General features: G+C 47.2%; 1 protein-coding gene across 1 annotated transcript in view; it reads left to right on the top strand.

Annotated features, from left to right (window-relative positions):
- The window catches only part of MAP2K5 (mitogen-activated protein kinase kinase 5), a 330,503-nt gene that overhangs the window by 246,526 nt on the left and 64,489 nt on the right, over nt 1-19,488 (top strand). The window contains exon 17 of the mRNA XM_077469109.1: nt 547-576. Within this exon, the coding sequence (XP_077325235.1) occupies nt 547-576 (30 nt within the window). The remainder of the gene's footprint in view (nt 1-546; nt 577-19,488) is intronic.

Raw genomic sequence — 19,488 nt, 5'->3', positions numbered from 1 at the left:
CCCATTGTGGGCACTGATTGGCATCCATTATGGGCACTGATTGGCATCCATTGTGCTGACTGGCATCCCTGGTGGTCTAGGGAGGATTACCTTTTCCCTGGTGGTCTGGTGGCGTCCCTGGTGGTCCAGTGTGGGCATCCTCGGGGGGGCTGTGCTGATAAGCCGATCGGCTCTCCTCTACTCGCGTCTGACAGACGCGAGTGAGGAAAAGCCGATCACCGGCTCTTCCCATTTACACTGTGATCAGCCGTGATTGGACACGGCTGATCACGTGGTAAAGAGTCTCCGTCGGAGACTCTTTACCGAGATCGTAGTTGCCGGGTGTCAGACTGACACCCCGCAACAACGATCGCCGCGATGCGCGCCCCCGGGGGCGCGCAGCGGCTCATAATCCTGAGGACGTCGTATGACGTCCGGTCAGGATTATGAAACCACTTTGCCGCCGTCAATTTGTAATAGGGCGGGCGGCAAGTGGTTAAACTATGAAAAGCTTTTTCTGTTCCAATGACTTGTCCTAACACCTTGTTTGTTCCTTTTTATTTTTAGTTGGCTCTTGGAAGATTCCCATATCCACAGGTAAGATGCATGCAGGTTTTCACACCTCTTTGTTCATGACATAATGGTATATATTTAGTGTTTGTTTCCTAGCGTTAGGTATATGTAAAAAAACAAACAAAAAAAAACCACTCAGTTCAAAATAGAAATGAAAGACGAAACATTTCTGTATACATATAAAAAATAAAAAAATATAAAAATCCTTTTTATTTTATTTTTTTTATTTTTTTTAAATAAGTGATCACATTCTCACATTCCCTCTGTTCCCAGCTGCATTAGGACCTGGAGGAGGAGAAACTTCAGCATACTGATCTTCCCAGTGAAAGGCTGTGCGTGTGTGTGGGGAGGTGGGGGGGGGTATTGTCAGCACAAGTCTGATCTTTGGTTGATCCAGAGAACTGACCACAGGGTGCTCTCCTGCCTGGTGTGGTCAGTTTTTAATAGGAAAGCATAGGGACTGGCGGGATCACCAGAGATTTCTCGCAAAGGAAGAAATATAAAGAGAACAGGATATTTTTTTCATACAAGTACATGGTACAGCAGGCACATATCGGTAATATAAAATGTTGGGTTGACATATTCTTTAAAGCGGAGCTCCTGTACATTTACCTGTCCCGGAATCCAGTGATGTCAGCACCGCAGCCAATGTTTCCATCAGCCCTTGGGTGCTGCCGCTGCCATTCATGGAAAAGGAAACCGGCAGGGAAGCCTTTCAGCTTCGCAGCTGGTTCCTTCCTGTGCATGCAATGTGCTTCCTGAATGGCCTGGCGGAGGGGGAAGGAGGAGGGCTGCAGCGAGATCACTCGGTAATGGGGACGGGTACCTGTCAAAAACAGGTACCCCCCCGAAAGGTGCCAAATGTGGCATCGGAGGGGGGGGAGGAGGCAGATAAGCGGTGCTTCCCCTTTTGGGGGGAGCCGTATCTGACAAGCAACATATACCCAGACTTGGAGGACAAGTTCGATTTTCAAGGTGCACTGAGAAGTTCGTACACAAAGCACATTCCTCCTTACAGCCTAAACAAGCTGGAGTATTTTGGTGCCCCAGGGCCCCTGGTGTTGCGTACAGATGTGTCAGAAACCATGAAATCTGACCGAGACAGAAGTACAGTTAAATCACACTTGTTTAATAATAAAAGTAAAAATAACAAACGTAGTCAAAACATAGCCAAAGTTCAGTAACCGGAATGGATAGTCAGCCAAGCCAGAAGTCAGGGATCAATGTAGTGGAACAGCAAGCAGGATCTGGAGCCAGAAGGGATGTCAGCAAAGCCAGTCTTTAAACAGGAACGCAGGAGATGCTTCTTGTGATGTTGACCAAGGCGAAGGCAGAGATCCTCTAGACTGGACGGCTTAAGTAGGCAGGACTGACGAGCAGGATATCATCAACAGCTGAGTAACTGTGGAGAGAGATGGGAGTTGGCAATTAGCCGACATGTGAGCGGCCAGCTCAGAGAAGGAAGGGCTTAGCCCAGCCCTGACAAGCTGCCCATAGATAGTGAATGGTTGTTGTGTAACATGGTGGCAGGTCCCAGGAAGCGGACTCGGGTCCCCCACCAGCTCTCCTGGCTCCTCCCCCCTGACGAGTACCCCCACAGAAAGAAGCTTGTGTGTGTCTTCACTCATGGAGCGCAGCTTGGCCCTACCCCCACTCTCATTGGCTCAGTAGCTGTGATTGACAGTAGTGGGAGACAATGGTTCTGGCTCAGCCAATGAGGAGGGAGAGACCTGGGAGAGCCGAGGCTCCCGTGCACATTGCTGGATCAGGATGAGGCTCAAATAAGTATTATGGGTTGGGGGGGCCGGGGGTGTTGCTGAACATAGAAGGTTCATGTGTACAATGCATGAAGGTAAAAAAACCTTGAGCCTTTACAACCACTTAAGTAAAAAAACACTCTGCTCTTTAGAACTAGTTTAATCTCTGTGGTTGCCGGTACCCTTCATTTTAATGGCCCTAAATGTGAACTTCTAAAAATGCCATTGTATTCTCTGGTTTTGAGCCCCACTGTATATTTAAAAAATGAGAGGGTTGGCACAAAGTGGTGGCCAGAAGCACAGTAGCAAGCTGATTTAGGCACCCATGGCTTAGGTAAAAAAGGCTGATCCGTTCGTAAAGTTTACCCCAAGTAGAGGGATGTACATTTGATTTTGCTGTAACTAAAAAAGAAGCCCTTTTAGTGTCTTCTTAATTGATCTTTTGCCTTGTCGTGAGAACAAATCTACATGGTGAAGAAGGGGTTAAAGCCTTGGCACTGGCCCCTTGTGAACTTGCACCTGGTTGTCCTCCGTCTCTGGTCCACACGCAGCACCAAGCAAAGACTGGACACTGTTTGTGTTGCCAAGAATTGGGTTCCCTGGGAAAATCTCATGCTGTTGGTGAATGAAGACCGTGTCTGCTCCGTGCCTCGGGCTTTGCTTAGTTATTTATAGGAGGGAAAAGGCAGATTTCCTCAGGCAGCTATTAACAAACTATTATAATGCAAATACAAGGATCTCACCCTGGAACACGGCTAGAAACCATCTTGACTTCTGCTGTGGACTTGTAAGCACAATTACAGAGCATTGCGGAGTTTTGTTTCAGGAAACAATGATCTCCTACCACAGTGCAGCAAGCGTGGGGGAAACAATTGATGATTAATCTATATTTCTCCCAACAATATGTTAAGTTTTTGGGGATATTGGTTTATATATTTTTAGTACAACTGTATCTAGTTGTCTACCATTTAGAGTGGTAGAGCATCATCTGTATGAAATGACCTCAAGGCACCAGCTTTTATTTTCTTACCTGGCCTACCAAAAAAAAAAAAATAGATTCTCTCAAAAGTACGTTCTTTGATCAAATCATTTTTTTTTTTTTTTTTACCAATATGAACCTAGAAAATTTAACAAATTAAACTAGATTGGATGCCGTGGGAAAAATTGTCTCAAGCCGCGTACACACGGGCGGACTGTCTGGCCAACTTAGTCCGTCAGACAATCCGACGGACAGTCCGTCATACTTTCGAATGAACGGACTTGACCACACACACCACTTTTTGAGCGGACTAATACGGCGTACTAAGTCCGCCATACTATCCGCCCTACTTTTGAAATGAACGGACTCGCCCACACACGCGGAGGAAAGTCCGCTCATTTCGAGCGCGTCTCCAGGTAGGGGGGGCCCACGAAGGAGACGTTGCTGACCCCGCCGCCTGGAATGGACTTAAAGGGTAACCCCAACGCCGAAAAAAATCGGCGTGGGGGTCCCCCCCAACTCCACAACAGACCCTTGTTCGAGCACGCTACCCGGCCGGCCAGGAAAGGGGGGCGAGCGAGTGCCCCCCCTCCTGAGCCGTGCCAGGTCGCGTGCCCTCAACATGGGGGGGGTGCCTTGGCCGCGCGGCCCCCCCACCCCAAAGCACCTTGTCCCCATGTTGATGAGGACAAGGGCCTCTTCCCGACAACCCTGGTTGTCGGGGTCTGCGGGCGGGGGGCTTATCGGAATCCGGGAGCCCCCTTTAATAAGGGGGCCCCCGGATACCGGCCCCCCACCCTATGTGAATGAGTATGGGGTACAATGTACCCCTACCTATTCACCTGTAAAATAAAAGTACAAAAAAAAACACAACACACGAGATAAAATACTTTATTGCCCATTACCATTACCATTGCCCATTACCCATGTGACATAAAGCCGTGTGACACCGCCCCTTGTCCCTATATAAGTGGCCGCGCAGTGCGTCCCTGGCATTCCGGCCGGAGAGATCGTCGAGGCAACATCTCCTGGAGAAGAAGAAGAAGAAGAAGAACGGAAGGCGGCGGCGGCGACAGAAGACCGGGCCACCGCCTGTAAAAGAGCTATAAGAAGGCGCGGTGGCCCGGCAGAAGAACCGAAGAGGGGGACAAGACCCCCGAAGTCGGGAGGAAGAAAGCCGGACTCCTCCGCTAGCAAAAGAGCTACAAGAAGATAGCGGAGGAGTCCGGCGAGAAGACCCCCGAAGACGGAAGACCCCCGGAGCTGTGCAATAAAGTATTTTATCTCGTGTGTTGTGTTTTTTTTTGTACTTTTATTTTACAGGTGAATGGGTAGGGCTCGCCCCCCTTTCCTGGCCGGCCGGGTAGCGTGCTCGGACAAGGGTCTGTTGTGGACTTGGGGGGGACCGCCACGCCGATTTTTTTTGGCGTTGGGGGTCCCCTTTAAGTCCATACCAGGCGGCGGGGCCAGCGACGTCTCCTTCGCGGGCCCCGCCTACCTGGATACCTGCTCGAAATGAGCGGACTTTTCTCCGGGCGGAAAAAGTCCGCTCATTTCAAAAGTACGGCGGACTGGCACACACACGGGCGGATTGTCCGCCGAAATGCCAGTACGACGGACAGTATTACGGAAATTCCGAAATACTTAGTCCGCCAGACTGCACGCTGAAAAAGTCCGCTGAAGCCCACACACGAGCGGACTGTCCGCTGAAATGTGTTTCGGCGGACTAAGTAGGCCAGACAGTCCGCCCGTGTGTACGCGGCTTCAGTACTAATTTTCATAAATGAAACCCATTTAAAGAGTGAACATCATCGGCCACCCCCTGAGACACATTTAAAGAGGAACTTCACTGGTCAAACACGAAAACCCATTTCAAGAGGAATTTCACTGGCCACCCCCTGAGACCAATTTAAAGAGGAAATTCTTCTGCCACCCCCTGAGGCACATTGATAGAGGAAATTCACTGGTCAACCCCGAAACCCATTTAAAGAGGAACTTCACTGGTCAAACCCGAAACCCATTTAGGAATGAAATTCTTCGACAACCCACTGAGACACATTGAAAGCAGAAATTCACTGGTCAACCATGAAACCCCGTTTAAAGAGGAATTTCATTGGCCACCCCCTAAGACTTATTTAAAGAGGAGTTCATCAGCCACCCTTCAAGACCCATTTAAAGCGGAACCATGTAAAGAAGAATTTCACTGGCCAACCCCCGAGACCCATTTAAAGAAGAACTTCACCGGCCAACCCCCGAGACTCATTTAAAGAGGAGTTCACCAGTCACCCCCCAGGACTCATTACATAGTTACATAGTAAGGTTGAATAAAGACACCAGTCCATCCAGTTCAACCTGAGTGAGTGTCTACAATTGTCTCTATCCCTGTACAGTGTACATTGCACACTCACATTGGTCCCTACCCTCAAGGAGCCCACAATCCAAGGTCCTCATTCATATGCTATGGCCAATTTTGGACAGAAGCCAATTAACCTACCAGCATGTCTTTGGAGTGTGGGAACTCCAAAGCGGAACTTTACCAGCCACCTCCTCCCCCCAAGATCCATTTAAAGAGAAATTTCACTGGCCACCCCCGAGACCCATTTAAAGAAGAACTTCACAGGCCAATCCCTCAGACCCATTTAAGAAGGAACTGCACTGGCCACCTCCTCTTCCCCCTCTGTGGGGTTAATTTTGATCTTAATTTTCCTCACTTTGTACTCATTTAAAGAGGAACTTCATCAACTACCCCCCCCCCCCCCCGACCCATTTAAAGAGGAACTTAACCAGCCTCTCCCTGAGACCCATTTAAGAAGGAACTCATTTGAAGTAGAACTATAGGCAAAACTTTTTTTTTGGATAGCGTAAGTTATAACCCCTGTCAGATTTTTTTTCGGCATCTTTGTCACATTGTGGAGATTTCCCTTTTCATAGCCAAACAGCAAGTGAGAAGAAATACCTGCAATTTAGAGGCATTCCTTGGGGACCAAGAACTAGTGCCCCCATTGGAAGATTTCCCCTCTATTACTTTTCTGGGGGCAACTGCAAAACTTGGGATATTCTTTTACTTTCAGTTTCAATGATAGTGGTAAACAGGACAAATAGGGTGAATCTCCCTAATGGGGGTCAGAGACAGCAATAAAAACTGACAGGGGTTCTAATCCCACTGCTCACTACCCGAAATTTTAAAAAGTTTTGTCTTTAGTTATACTTTAAGAAGGAACTACACTGGCCACCCTTCCTCTTCTGTGGTGTGAATGTCGATTTCCCTAACTTTGTACTAATTTTCATAAGATCCATTTAAAGAGGAACTACATTGGCCATACGCTGAGCCCCTTTTAAAGAGAAAATCCACTGGCTACTCCTGAGACCTTTTTTTAGAAAGGAACTTCACTAACCAACGCCCTGAGATCCATTTAGAGAGGAACTTCACTGGCCAATACCCTGAGACCCATTTAGAGAGGAACTTCACTGGCCAATACCCTGAGACCCATTAAGAGAGGAACTTCACTGGCCAATACCCTGAGACCGATTTAGAGAGGAACTTCACTGGCCAATACCCTGAGACCCATTAAGAGAGGAACTTCACTGGCCAATACCCTGAGACCCATTAAGAGAGGAACTTCACTGGCCAATACCCTGAGACCGATTTAGAGAGGAACTTCACTGGCTGCCCTGAAGACCCATTTAAAGGAACTAACTTCGCCGGCCACCCCCAAGACCTATTTAAAGAGGAACTTCACATAAAATGAAAGAAATAAACTTCCCCTTCCTTGCGCTTTTGGAAGGGACTGGTTAATTCAGCAATTCCATTTTATAAGGCCACTTATCTCAGCAAAGGGTTTCCCTCCAAAAATTTGATAACATATGGCACTACTGGTTGTCTGTGGTTTCCACCAATCTTTGAATGTACCAAACTATTTGATGGATATGAGTGGCATGTGATATAGGGAAGCATAATATTGAGAGGTTCTTGTGTGTTCATTTCTAAGCTCTGTACCTTTTGATGGTGCATTTGGGATTTACCTCGGACATATAACAATATAGTTGATCCAGAATAGGATATAGTTTGAGGAACCAATGAGGGCCCTTTCCATGTAAGTGGGAGCTCTATCTTGCTTACCTTGTTATGTACCGAGCCCAGAATTATTTTTGGAGTTCTTGGTGGGGATTGTACTGCACACTATGGGTGGGGGGGAGTGTGTGAAGCTTCCCTTTAACCTGCATACTCTGTGTTGTAGTGATGTTGCTGCTGTTTATATATATATATATATATATATATATATATATATATATATATATATATATATATATATATATATATATATATATATATATATATATATATATAATTTGAGGAGGTGGACCACTTTTGGTATATGATAAAAGATGAAGATATGCAAAAGTCTGGGGAGATGTGTACCCATTAATGAACAGAGAATGTTCCCCGTAGCTAATCGTAGACCACCTTCCTGAGCCGTATGCTGTTAGAAGCTTGGCCAGGTCTAAAAGATTTGGCCGTTTGCTATTTACTACCCACACTGGAAACATGCTGTTTAAGTGAAGGTTAATTATAAAGATGAACTCATTATTTTTATACCTTGCTTGACGTAGAGTCAAGATTTTTTATTTTTTTGTGTGTGTGTGTGTGTGTGTGTGTATATGTGTATACAGTATATACACACCGATCAGCCATACCATTATGACCACTGAGAGGTAAAGTTAACAGCACTGATTATCTCGCTATAATGACAATTGAAGGTGGATGGGATATATTAGGTGGCAGGTGAACATGTTGCTGAAGTTGATGCGTTGAAAGCAGAAAAAATGGAAAAGCCTAAAGCCCCGTACACACGAGAGGACTTATGTCCGACAGACTTCCGAAGGAGTTCCGTCGGAGTTCTGCCGGAGTTCCGACAGAGTTCTGACGGACTTTTCGGCTGAGCGGACTTGGCCACACACAATCACACTAAACTCAGACGGATTCGAACGTGATGGCGTACGACTGGATTCGAATAAGGAAGTTCATAGCCAGTAGCCAATAGGTTCCCTAGCGTCGGTTTTAGTCCGTCGGAGTAGCATACACACGAGCGAATTTTTCGAAGGGACCGGGTCTGGCGGAGTTCCTTCGGAAAAATTTGAAGCATGTTCCATATTCTAAAGTCCTTCGGACTTTGGCGAGTCAAAAGTGCGTTGCAGCCCACACACGATCGAATAGTCTGACGGAATCAGTCCGTCGGACTTTGGATGTTGAAAAGTCCACTCGTGTGTACGGGGCTTAAGGATTTGAGCGACAAGGGCCAAATAGTGTCGTAGAAATTTGGCTGCTATGCTATGCACACAGCCCCACTACCTACTTTGTGCTTCCAATAAGCACCCATTTCCGTCTTAATGATATAATGCTTTAAGTTACCTTCCAACACATTCATCCCAATGACCAGACATCCCCAATGCAACCTACATCCTCATCTCAGCCTGGCTGCTCCTCAGCCAGGCCCCTCTGGTTACCCATTAAAGAGACATCAACAGCAGTGTTTCCTTCTGCTTCATCGTCAGCAAGCAAGCGCCTGAGCTCCCCTTGACCACAGCTTTTTATTTACTTTTCCCACTGGAAGCCACGCCCTGGAGGGTTTGCCTCCAACAGCTGAACACCTCCCACAAAGGGTGTGACCTCACAGCAGTAACAGGATGTGAATGCCCATATAAGGACAATACGATACAATACAATAGAAGGTGCCTTTACAGACATGTATACATTCAAATAGTCTGTTACACAGACTGACCAAATGCTTTCAATGATGGAAACCATACAAAACCAATGAACGATGACTATAATTCCGTTGATAGAAATCCTTAATATATACATTGTTCCAGAGAACAATGTATACTTGGACAATTCTACATCTCTTGTGAATGGAAAGCTATCTACAGATGTGCACCGCCAATCTCCTTGTGCTGATCAGACACAGCAGAGACAATGTGCACACATCCGCACACAACCAATGCCCGCAGAGCGAGCATATGTCCCCAGACGATCGTCTGTACAATGTACAGGGGCCCTTTTGCTGGTGGACATACCCCCACTCAGCAAACACCTTTCTTTCCAACCCCCAGTCTGCCCCAGTCAGCTCGAAAAGAGCGGGCTGGGGGAGAATGAACACAGGAGGACTCTTATGACAATATATATATTAAATACATCTAAAATTTCCACAACAATAGTAATGGCTGGACGACTGAATCAGAGCAACTCCAAAACTGCAGCTCTTGTAGGATATTCCTGGTCAGCTGTGGTTAGGACCGACTAAATGTGGTCCAAGGAAGAAAAACTGGTACTCCAGCATCAGGGTCATGGGAGGCCAAGGCTCACTGTGGGGGGTGGGGAGGGAAGGCTTATTGATGGAGGTGGGGGCTGGCATGAGTAGTGGTACGATGCAATAGAAGCGCTACTGTAGCTCAAATTGCTTGAAAAGTGAATGCTGGTTCTGATAGAAAGGTATCGATACACACAGAGCATCGCAGTTCAGTTTGTTGTGTATGGGGCTGTGTAGCTGCAGACTGGTCAGGGTGCCCATGATGACCCATGTCCACAGCAAAAAGTGCTTACAATGGGCACGTGAGCATCAGAACTGGACCACAATGCAATGGAAGAAGGTGGCCTGGTCTGATGAATATTTGAAGAACACAGCAATGAGTTTGAGGTGTTGGCTTGGCCTCAATTCTCCAGATCTCAGTCCAGTCGAGCATCTGAGAGATGTGCTGGAAAAACAGGTCCAATCCATAAGAGGCCCCACAGGACAGAATCTGCTACTGATGGCTTGGTGCCAGATATCACAATACCTTCAGTGGTCCAGAAGAGTCCGTGCCTTGACAGGCTATGGTGGGTGGTCATAATGTTATTTTGGCTGATTTGTTTACAGTCAGGATATTATGTGCAATGGGCTAAAACAGAGTTTTCAATGGCAGACCATTGTCCGGACCGAGCGACAGTCCTGTCCAGACCGCTGCTATGCCACTTATCAGCCTGGGTGTTCGCTCTCTCCCTCTGATCTCCCGCCCAGCCACCGATATCATCCTCACAGCTTGTGGGGTGAGAGTTACCCCATATTGGAACAGAGGGCCGGATTTGGCAATCACCCGCTTGTTAATGCAATAATTGGGCAGCTCTCTCCTGATATGCAGCACCTCCCACCTCCACCCACTATAGATTGAGCTGTAGAGTGGGCTTCTCTTGCACCTTATATCCAACAGCGGTAGTGATGACAAGAGGTGTGAAGACATTGAGTGACATGAGGGCCGGTGGTGTTTGCAGGAAGCAGATGATCGAACATCAAATAACCACTCATTACAACCAAGGTATGCAAAATACCATCTCTGAACGCACAGCATATCGAACGTTGAATCAAATAGGCTACAGCAGCAGAAGACCACACCGGGTGCCACTCCTGTCAGCTAAGAACAGAAAACTGAGGCTACAATTCACACAGGATCACCAAAATTGGACAATAGAAGATTGGAAAAACGTTGCCTGGTCTGATGAGTCCCAATTTCAGCTCCGACATTCAGATGGTGGAGTCAGAATTTGGCGCATGGATCCATTAAGCCTTGTATCACCGGTTCGGGCTGGTGGTGGGGGTGTAATGGTGTGGGGGATGGGGTATCACTGGTTCAGGCTGGTGGTGGGGGTGTAATGGTGTGGGGGATGGGGTATCACTGGTTCAGGCTGGTGGTGGGGGTGTAATGGTGTGGGGGATGGGGTATCACCGGTTCAGGCTGGTGGTGGGAGTGTAATGGTGTGGGGGATGGGGTATCACCGGTTCAGGCTGGTGGTAGGGGTGTAATGGTGTGGGGGGGGGTATATATTCTTGGCACACTTTGTCCCTCTTAGTACCAATTGAGCATCCTTTAAACCCCATGCCCTACCTGAGTATTGTTGCTGACCATCTCCATCCCTTTATGACTACAGTGTCCCCATCTTCTGATGGCTCCTTCCAGCAGGATAATGCTCCATGTCACAAAGCTCCAATCATCTCACCACTGGACAACGAGGTCCCTGTCCTCCAATGGGCCTCCACACTCACCAGATCTCCATCCAATAGAGCACCTTTGGGATGTGGTGGAACGGGAGATCGGCATCATGGATGTGCAGCCAATAAATCTGCAGCAACTGCGTGAGGTTATCATGTCACTATGGAGAAAAATCTCTGAGGAACGTTTCCAACACCTTGTTGTATCTATGCCACCAAGAATGAAGGCAAAAGGAGATCCAACCCGCTACTAGCAAGGTGTACCTAATAAAGGGGGTCCAACCCAGTACTAGCAAGGGGGGCCTAATAAAGGGGGTCCAACCCAGTACTAGCAAGGGGGGCCTAATAAAGGGGGGTCAACCCAATACTAGCAAGGGGAACCTAATAAAGGGGGTCCAACCCAGTACTAGCAAGGGGGACCTAATAAAGGGGGTCCAACCCAGTACTAGCAAGGGGGGCCTAATAAAGGGGGGTCAACCCAATACTAGCAAGGGGAACCTAATAAAGGGGGTCCAACCCAGTACTAGCAAGGGGGACCTAATAAAGGGGGTCCAACCCAGTACTAGCAAGGGAGACCTAATAAAGGGGGTCCAACCCAGTACTAGCAAGGGGGACCTAATAAAGGGGGTCCAATCCAGTACTAGCAAGGGGGACCTAATAAAGGGGGTCCAACCCAGTACTAGCAAGGGGGACCTAATAAAGGGGGTCCAGCCCAGTACTAGCAAGGGAGACCTAATAAAGGGGGTCCAACCCAATACTAGCAAGGGGGACCTAGTAAAGGGGGTCCAACCCAGTACTAGCAAGGGGGACCTAATAAAGGGGGTCCAACCCAGTACTAGCAAGGGGGACCTAATTAAGGGGGTCCAACCCAGTACTAGCAAGGGGGACCTAATAAAGGGGGTCCAACTCAGTACTAGCAAGGGGGACCTAATAAAGGAGGTCCAACCCAGTATTAGCAAGGGGGACTTAATAAAGGGGATCTACCCAGTACTAGCAAGGGGGACCTAATAAAGGGGGTCCAACCCAGTACTAGCAAGGGAGACCTAATAAAGGGGGTCCAACCCAGTACTAGCAAGGGGGATCTAATAAAGGGGGTCCAATCCAGTACTAGCAAGGGGGACCTAATAAAGGGGGTCCAACCCAGTACTAGCAAGGGAGACCTAATAAAGGGGGTCCAACCCAGTACTAGCAAGGGGGACCTAATAAAGGGGGTCCAATACAGTACTAGCAAGGGGGACCTAGTAAAGGGGGTCCAACCCAGTACTAGCAAGGGGGACCTAATAAAGGGGGTCCAACCCAGTACTAGCAAGGGGGGCCTAATAAAGGGGGTCCAACCCAGTACTAGCAAGGGGGGCCTAATAAAGGGGGTCCAACCCAGTACTAGCAAGGGGGACCTAATAAAGGGGGGTCAACCCAATACTAGCAAGGGGAACCTAATAAAGGGGGTCCAACCCAGTACTAGCAAGGGGGACCTAATAAAGGGGGTCCAACCCAGTACTAGCAAGGGAGACCTAATAAAGGGGGTCCAACCCAGTACTAGCAAGGGGGACCTAATAAAGGGGGTCCAATCCAGTACTAGCAAGGGGGACCTAATAAAGGGGGTCCAACCCAGTACTAGCAAGGGGGACCTAATAAAGGGGGTCCAGCCCAGTACTAGCAAGGGAGACCTAATAAAGGGGGTCCAACCCAATACTAGCAAGGGGGACCTAATAAAGGGGGTCCAACCCAGTACTAGCAAGGGGGACCTAATTAAGGGGGTCCAACCCAGTACTAGCAAGGGGGACCTAATAAAGGGGGTCCAACTCAGTACTAGCAAGGGGGACCTAATAAAGGAGGTCCAACCCAGTATTAGCAAGGGGGACCTAATAAAGGGGATCTACCCAGTACTAGCAAGGGGGACCTAATAAAGGGGGTCCAACCCAGTACTAGCAAGGGAGACCTAATAAAGGGGGTCCAACCCAGTACTAGCAAGGGGGATCTAATAAAGGGGGTCCAATCCAGTACTAGCAAGGGGGACCTAATAAAGGGGGTCCAACCCAGTACTAGCAAGGGGGACCTAATAAAGGGGGTCCAATACAGTACTAGCAAGGGGGACCTAGTAAAGGGGGTCCAACCCAGTACTAGCAAGGGGGACCTAGTAAAGGGGGTCCAACCCAGTACTAGCAAGGGGGACCTAATAAAGGGGGTCCAATCCAGTACTAGCAAGGGAAACCTAATAAAGGGTTAAATAATATATACTTTATACCCAGTGACTCTAATTTTAATAATCATGTTTCACAAATGTAAATCTAGGAGCCTAAAAGCCAGAACTGACTCCTATCGTGTATATTTCCCAATTGCTGCATTACAAGCACCTCCATTGCAATGCCCATGAGCTCTTTGCACTGCAGTTTCAGCCCTTCTGCACTCCTAGAAGTAAGTTTTACTAAATCGTTTTATACTTTGGTATGAAGGAGCGGTTCTATGCGGTCAGTTATATTTAGTTGTATGGCCGTGCAGACTATGCCACGAGACTATTCTTATTTAAAGAACATCAGGAAGTGTTATTTTTTTTTTAAAGAATAAGAGAGGCGCTCGGAGCCCAGCCATGGAAATCGTCCAGTAAATGAAATGAATATACCCCAGAGAGGAGCTGATCAGATATGTGAGTGGATATTGCCTGTTACAGCCGAGCTGCCTGTGTTTTCACACCCCATTAATTCATTACTTCTATCCTTTCATCTCCAAATTTCATTTTTCTTTTTTTTCCATTTTTCCCCCTATCCCCCCATTTTCAAAGGGAATCGGTAGCTCCCCTCCTCCTCCCACCTGCCCCCTGCTGCTGCCTCAGTCTTCTCTGCGCTGTTAATTTTCCCGACTCCATATGGAGTAACAGAGCTTTCACCTGCAGGCTGATTGAGACGCTGCTGCACATCCCCGGGCCAGAGCTGGGAGATCGGGTTCCCAGTGCCCAAGTGTGCCAGGCGCACCGCCATGGCAGAGTACAAATAACAAATTGGATGCATCTAGAAGACTCCTGTAAAGTGTATTTATTGAGCGCCTCGCAGTTTACAAACGCTCTTTGTAGGGTTATCCGGGCATCGGCACTAAGCGGGCTCACATCCTGGCGGCAGTAGATGCATTGATGGTGTTATTAATCGAAATGTTGGATGTTCAGTGTAAGAGGACAGACAATCATAGAGAAGCATTGCCTGACAGGAGGGGGGGGGGGGGGGTAAAGGCAGACTGGCATGTAAGGTGCAGATTGCCAAATGTAAACTTTTATTTAGCTGTTCTTTACTCTTTTTTTGTCTAGTATCTTTGTTATACTATCAGTTTTATAAGCTCAAGTAAAGGGTAATCTGAGTTTTGGGAAAAGGACCAACATATTAGAATGGTGGTATCCTCCTAAACGTCCCCTTTAGGGCACCAGCCCATCAATCTAAACCAGTGGTCTACAAACTGCTGGCTGAATGTGGCACCTTTGCTAGCCTATATCTGGCCCTTGGGACACCATTCCACTCAGTGACATCGATTGATACCAATGATGGGGCACTATTCATCCCACTGATATCAATGATGGGGCACTATTCCTCCCACTGACACCAATAATAGGGGACTATTCCTCCCACTGATACCAATGATGGGGCACAATTCCTCTCACTGATACCAATGATGGGGCACAATTCCTCTCACTGATACCAATGATGGGGCACAATTCCTCTCACTGATACCAATGATGGGGCACAATTCCTCTCACTGATACCAATGATGGGGCACAATTCCTCTTACTGATACCAATGATGGGGCACTTTTCCTCCCAATGACACCAATGATTGGGCACTATTCCTCCCACTGACAAATACATACATACATACATACATATATATATATATATATATATATATATATATATATATGGCACACAACAATTTTTCAAACGCGTTTTTATTTTTTGGAAATAAACTGTTTTATGAATTAAAAAAAACAGTAAAGTTAGCTCGATTTTTTGTATAATGTGAAAGATGATGTTACACCGAGTACGTAGAACCTAACATGTCACACTTTACACATTGGTGTCACATTGGTGTCGGTGGGAGGAATAGAGCCCCATCATTGGTATCAGTGGAAGGAATAATATCCCCTCATTGGTGTCAGTGGGAGGAATAGTGCCCCATCATTGGTGTTAGTGGGAGGAATAGTGCCCCATCATTGGTTTCAGTGGGAGGAATAGTGTCCCATCATTGGTGTCGGTGGGAGGAATAGTGCCCCATCATTGGTATCAGTGGAAGGAATAGTGCCTCATCATTGGTGTCAGTGAGAGGAATAGTACCCCATCATTGGTATCATTTGGAGGAATAGTGCCCCATCATTGGTATCAGTGGGAGGAATAGTGCCCCATCATTGGTGTCAGTGGAAGGAATAGTGCCCCATCATTGGTGTCAGTGAGAGGAATAGTGCCCCCATCATTGGTATCATTTGGAGGAATAGTGCCCCATCATTGGTATCAGTGGGAGGAATAGTGCCCCATCATTGGTATCATTTGGAGGAATAGTGCCCCATCATTGGTATTAGTGGGAGGAATAGTGCCCCATCATTTTTGTCAGTGGGAGGAATAGTGCCCCATCATTGGTGTCAGTGAGAGGAATAGTGCCCCATCATTGGTATCAGTGGGAGGAATAGTGCCCCATCATTGGTATCAGTGGGAGGAATAGTCCGCAGTTTGGAGACCCCTGGGTTAAGCCAAACCTCACAAACTTTTTTCTAATCCAACCCTGTTCCTTTTCTAAACTGAACCCTTAAGATCCATTAAAATTGTGTATATGTGTTGTGGTAACAGCTATTACCACAACACTGCAATTCAGTAAAAGTGCTCTGCAGTGCACCACAATCGAGAAGACTCTTTGAATTTGAAGATTTTTACATTACCAAAAAATAGTGCAAGTGATTTATTTATTTTCCATGGGTTGAGGTGCGATGACAACAAGCATTCCTCAAACTGTAGTACCACACTGAAAATGAACATCACACCTTTTAAATAAATGGCAGCCTTAATGCAGCACAAATTAGGAAACGCAGTAGTCTGAATGGACCGGAAACATAAACTTAAAGTAGAACTTTACCATTTCAGGTAGAGCAGGGAAGGGTTATAACCCCTGTCAGGTTTCTTTTTTTTCCTTTTTTCTTTTGTATCTACATTCCGCTGGGGAGATTTCCCTTTTACTTCCTGTTCCATAGCCAAAACAGGAAGTGAGAGGCAATCCCTCCAAAAGCGAGGAAATCGTTGATGGCCACCTGTCCTCATTGGAGGATTTCTCCTCTATTCCTGTTCTTGGGACAGCCCAAAATTTGGGATTTTCTTTCACTTTCGGTGATCACAGTAAACAGGAGAGAGAGAGAATGAATCTTCCTAATGGGGTACAGTCAGCAATATAACCGGGACAGGTTTTTTGATACCGCTACACTTCATAACTAAAAAAAACCTTTTGCCTTTTAGTTATACTTTTAATCCTTTAGCCTTAAACATAATAAAATAAACTTCAAGCTCTAAACCTAATTTATAAATGTAATCTTAATGCATAAGCTTCACCAAAACCACAACTTAACGCTTTGGCTGCCAACGCCGTTTTTTTTGCCACAAAAATAATTTTCGGCCTGAAGAAACCCCCCAAACATTGTATATTTTCTGAGGGTAGACACCCTAGAGCAGTGATGGAGAACCTCGGCACCCGGGATGTTTTGGAACCACATTTCCCATGATGCTCAACTACACTGCAGAGTGCATGAGCATCATGGGAAATGTAGTTCCAAAACATCTGGGGTGCCAAGGTTCTCCATCACTGCCCTAGAGAATAAAATAGTGGTAGTTTCAATTTTTTTACGTCACATGTTAAAGCGGAGGTCCACCCTAAAGTGGACCTTCCGCTCATCGGAACCCTCCCCCCCTCCGGCGCCACAATTGGCACCTTTCAGGGGGGAGGGGGGTGCAGATGCCTGTACAGTACAGGTATTCTGCACCCACTTCCGGGATAGCTCTCTGCGGAAAGGGGCGTAGATTACGCCCCTTTCCGCAAGTGCCCGCCCCTTTCCGCAAGTGCCCCGCTGCCTGCTGGGAAAACACACGGATCCCAGAGACAGCGGGGACCTTCCTTATTGCACAGCGCGACTCGCGCATGCGCAGTAGGGAACCGGGAAATGAAGCCGAAAGGCTCCATTTCCTGATTCCCATACCCAAGATGGCGGCGGCAGCACCCGAGAGACGATCTAGAGATCGGCTTCGGGTGCCGACATCGCGGGCGCGCTGGACAGGTAAGTGTCACTATTTTAAAAGTCAGCAGCTGCAGTATTTGTAGCTGCTGGCTTTTAAAAAAAAAAAAAAACGCGGAGTCCCGGCGGACTCCCGCTTTAAGGTCTAGAGAACCACAAATTTCTGTAAAAAAAACACAATTTCAGGGCAATAAACTACCCACATTTTTGGTAACATCTAAAAGATGAGGTTACACCGAGTAAATAGATATCCAACATGTCCAACCTTTTTTTTTTTTTCATTACATTGGGGACATAGAGTCCCCTGTGTGATGATTTTTACCTGACAGGTTCTCTTAAATGAGACATGCAGGTTCTAAAAGATCCTTCACATCACCCCTTGTGCTCCACTGAATGTTTTGCAATGCAGATCGCATTGCAAAGCATCCTTTCCCGGGTAAGCGAGCCGGCGACACCGAGAACTTGACCCGGAAGTGACGTCAGAGAGGTCGCTTTCCGGGTCACACAATGAAGGGGAGGAAAGTGGACATGTGTCCGCTCTTCTCCTTCCACCTCCAACCGCCGACACCCACCGTGGAGCTCCCGGGCCCATTGATGGGCTGCAGACCCCAGATTGTGTGTGATACCCCCCGCTGGTCCGTACGACGTAGGAACCTGCCAGCGAAAGGGTTAAAGAGCCCCCAGCTACATCACATTCACCTGGACCTGTTCTGCAATGTTGAAGATGTTTTGCAGCCTGTCCAACCCGTTATCAGTGTCAGGAACATTCCCCAGTGTTATTATTCACACAGGTAGCACAGTCCCCTTAGTCCAGTCACCATGGAATGTGTCAAGGCAGATGCTGATTGTCCAAGAATAGGCTTTTTTTTTTTCTTTTTATTCTTTATTTATACTGTATCTTACAAAAGTGAGTACACCCCTCACATTTTTGTAAATCTTTTCTTCTATCTTTTCATGTGACAACACTGAAGAAATGACACTTGTCTACAATGTAAAGTAGTGAGTGTACAGCTTGTATAACAGTGTAAATTTCCTGTCCCCTCAAAATAACTCAACACACAGCCATTAATGTCTAAACCTCTGGCAACAAAAGTGAGTACACCCCTAAGTGAAAATGTCCAAATTTGGCCCAATTAGCCATTTTTCCTCCCCGGTGTCATGTGACTCGTTGGTGTTACAAGGTCTCAGGTGTGAATGGGGAGCAGGTGTATTAAATTTGGTGTTATCGCTCTCACTCTCTCATACTGGCCACTGGAAGTTCAACTTGGCATCTCATGGCAAAGACTTCTCTGAGGATCTGAAAAAAAGAATTGTTGCTCTACATAAAGATGGTCTAGGCTATAAGAAGATTGCCAAGACCCTGAAACTGAGCTGCAGCACGGTGGCCAAGACCATACAGCGGTATAACAGGACAGGTTCCACTCAGAACAGGCTTTGCCATGATCGACCAAAGAAGTTGAGGTCACGTGCTCAGCGTCATATCCAGAGGTTGTCTTTGGGAAATAGACGTATGAGTGCTGCCGGCATTGCTGCAGAGGTTGTAGGGGTGGGGGGGGTCAGCCTGTCAGTGCTCAGACCATACGCCGCACACTGCATAAAATTGGTCTGCATGGCTGTCATCCCAGAAGGAAGCCTCTTCTAAAGATGATGCACAAGAAAGTCCACAAACAGTTTGCTGAAGACAAGCAGACTAAGGACATGGATTACTGGAACCATGTCCTGTGGTCTGATGAGACCAAGATAAACTTATTTATTGGTGTCAGATGGTGACAAGCGTGTGTGGGGGCAACCAGGTGAGGAGGACAAAGACAAGTGTGTCTTGCCTACAGTCAACCATGGTGGGGGGGGTGTCATGGTCTGGGGCTGCATGAGTGCTGCCGACACTGGGGAGGTAGGGTACTCTCTTTTTTCTGAGAGCACCAACAGATATTAT

This window comes from Lithobates pipiens, unplaced genomic scaffold (assembly GCF_037356315.1).
Source record: "Lithobates pipiens isolate NorthernLeopardFrog02 unplaced genomic scaffold, aLitPip1_a1.2 Scaffold_8, whole genome shotgun sequence".
In the NCBI taxonomy this organism is placed as follows: Eukaryota; Metazoa; Chordata; class Amphibia; order Anura; family Ranidae; genus Lithobates; species Lithobates pipiens.
Note: the sequence above shows the minus strand (reverse complement) of the source record. Positions and strands in the feature narration are given on the sequence as shown.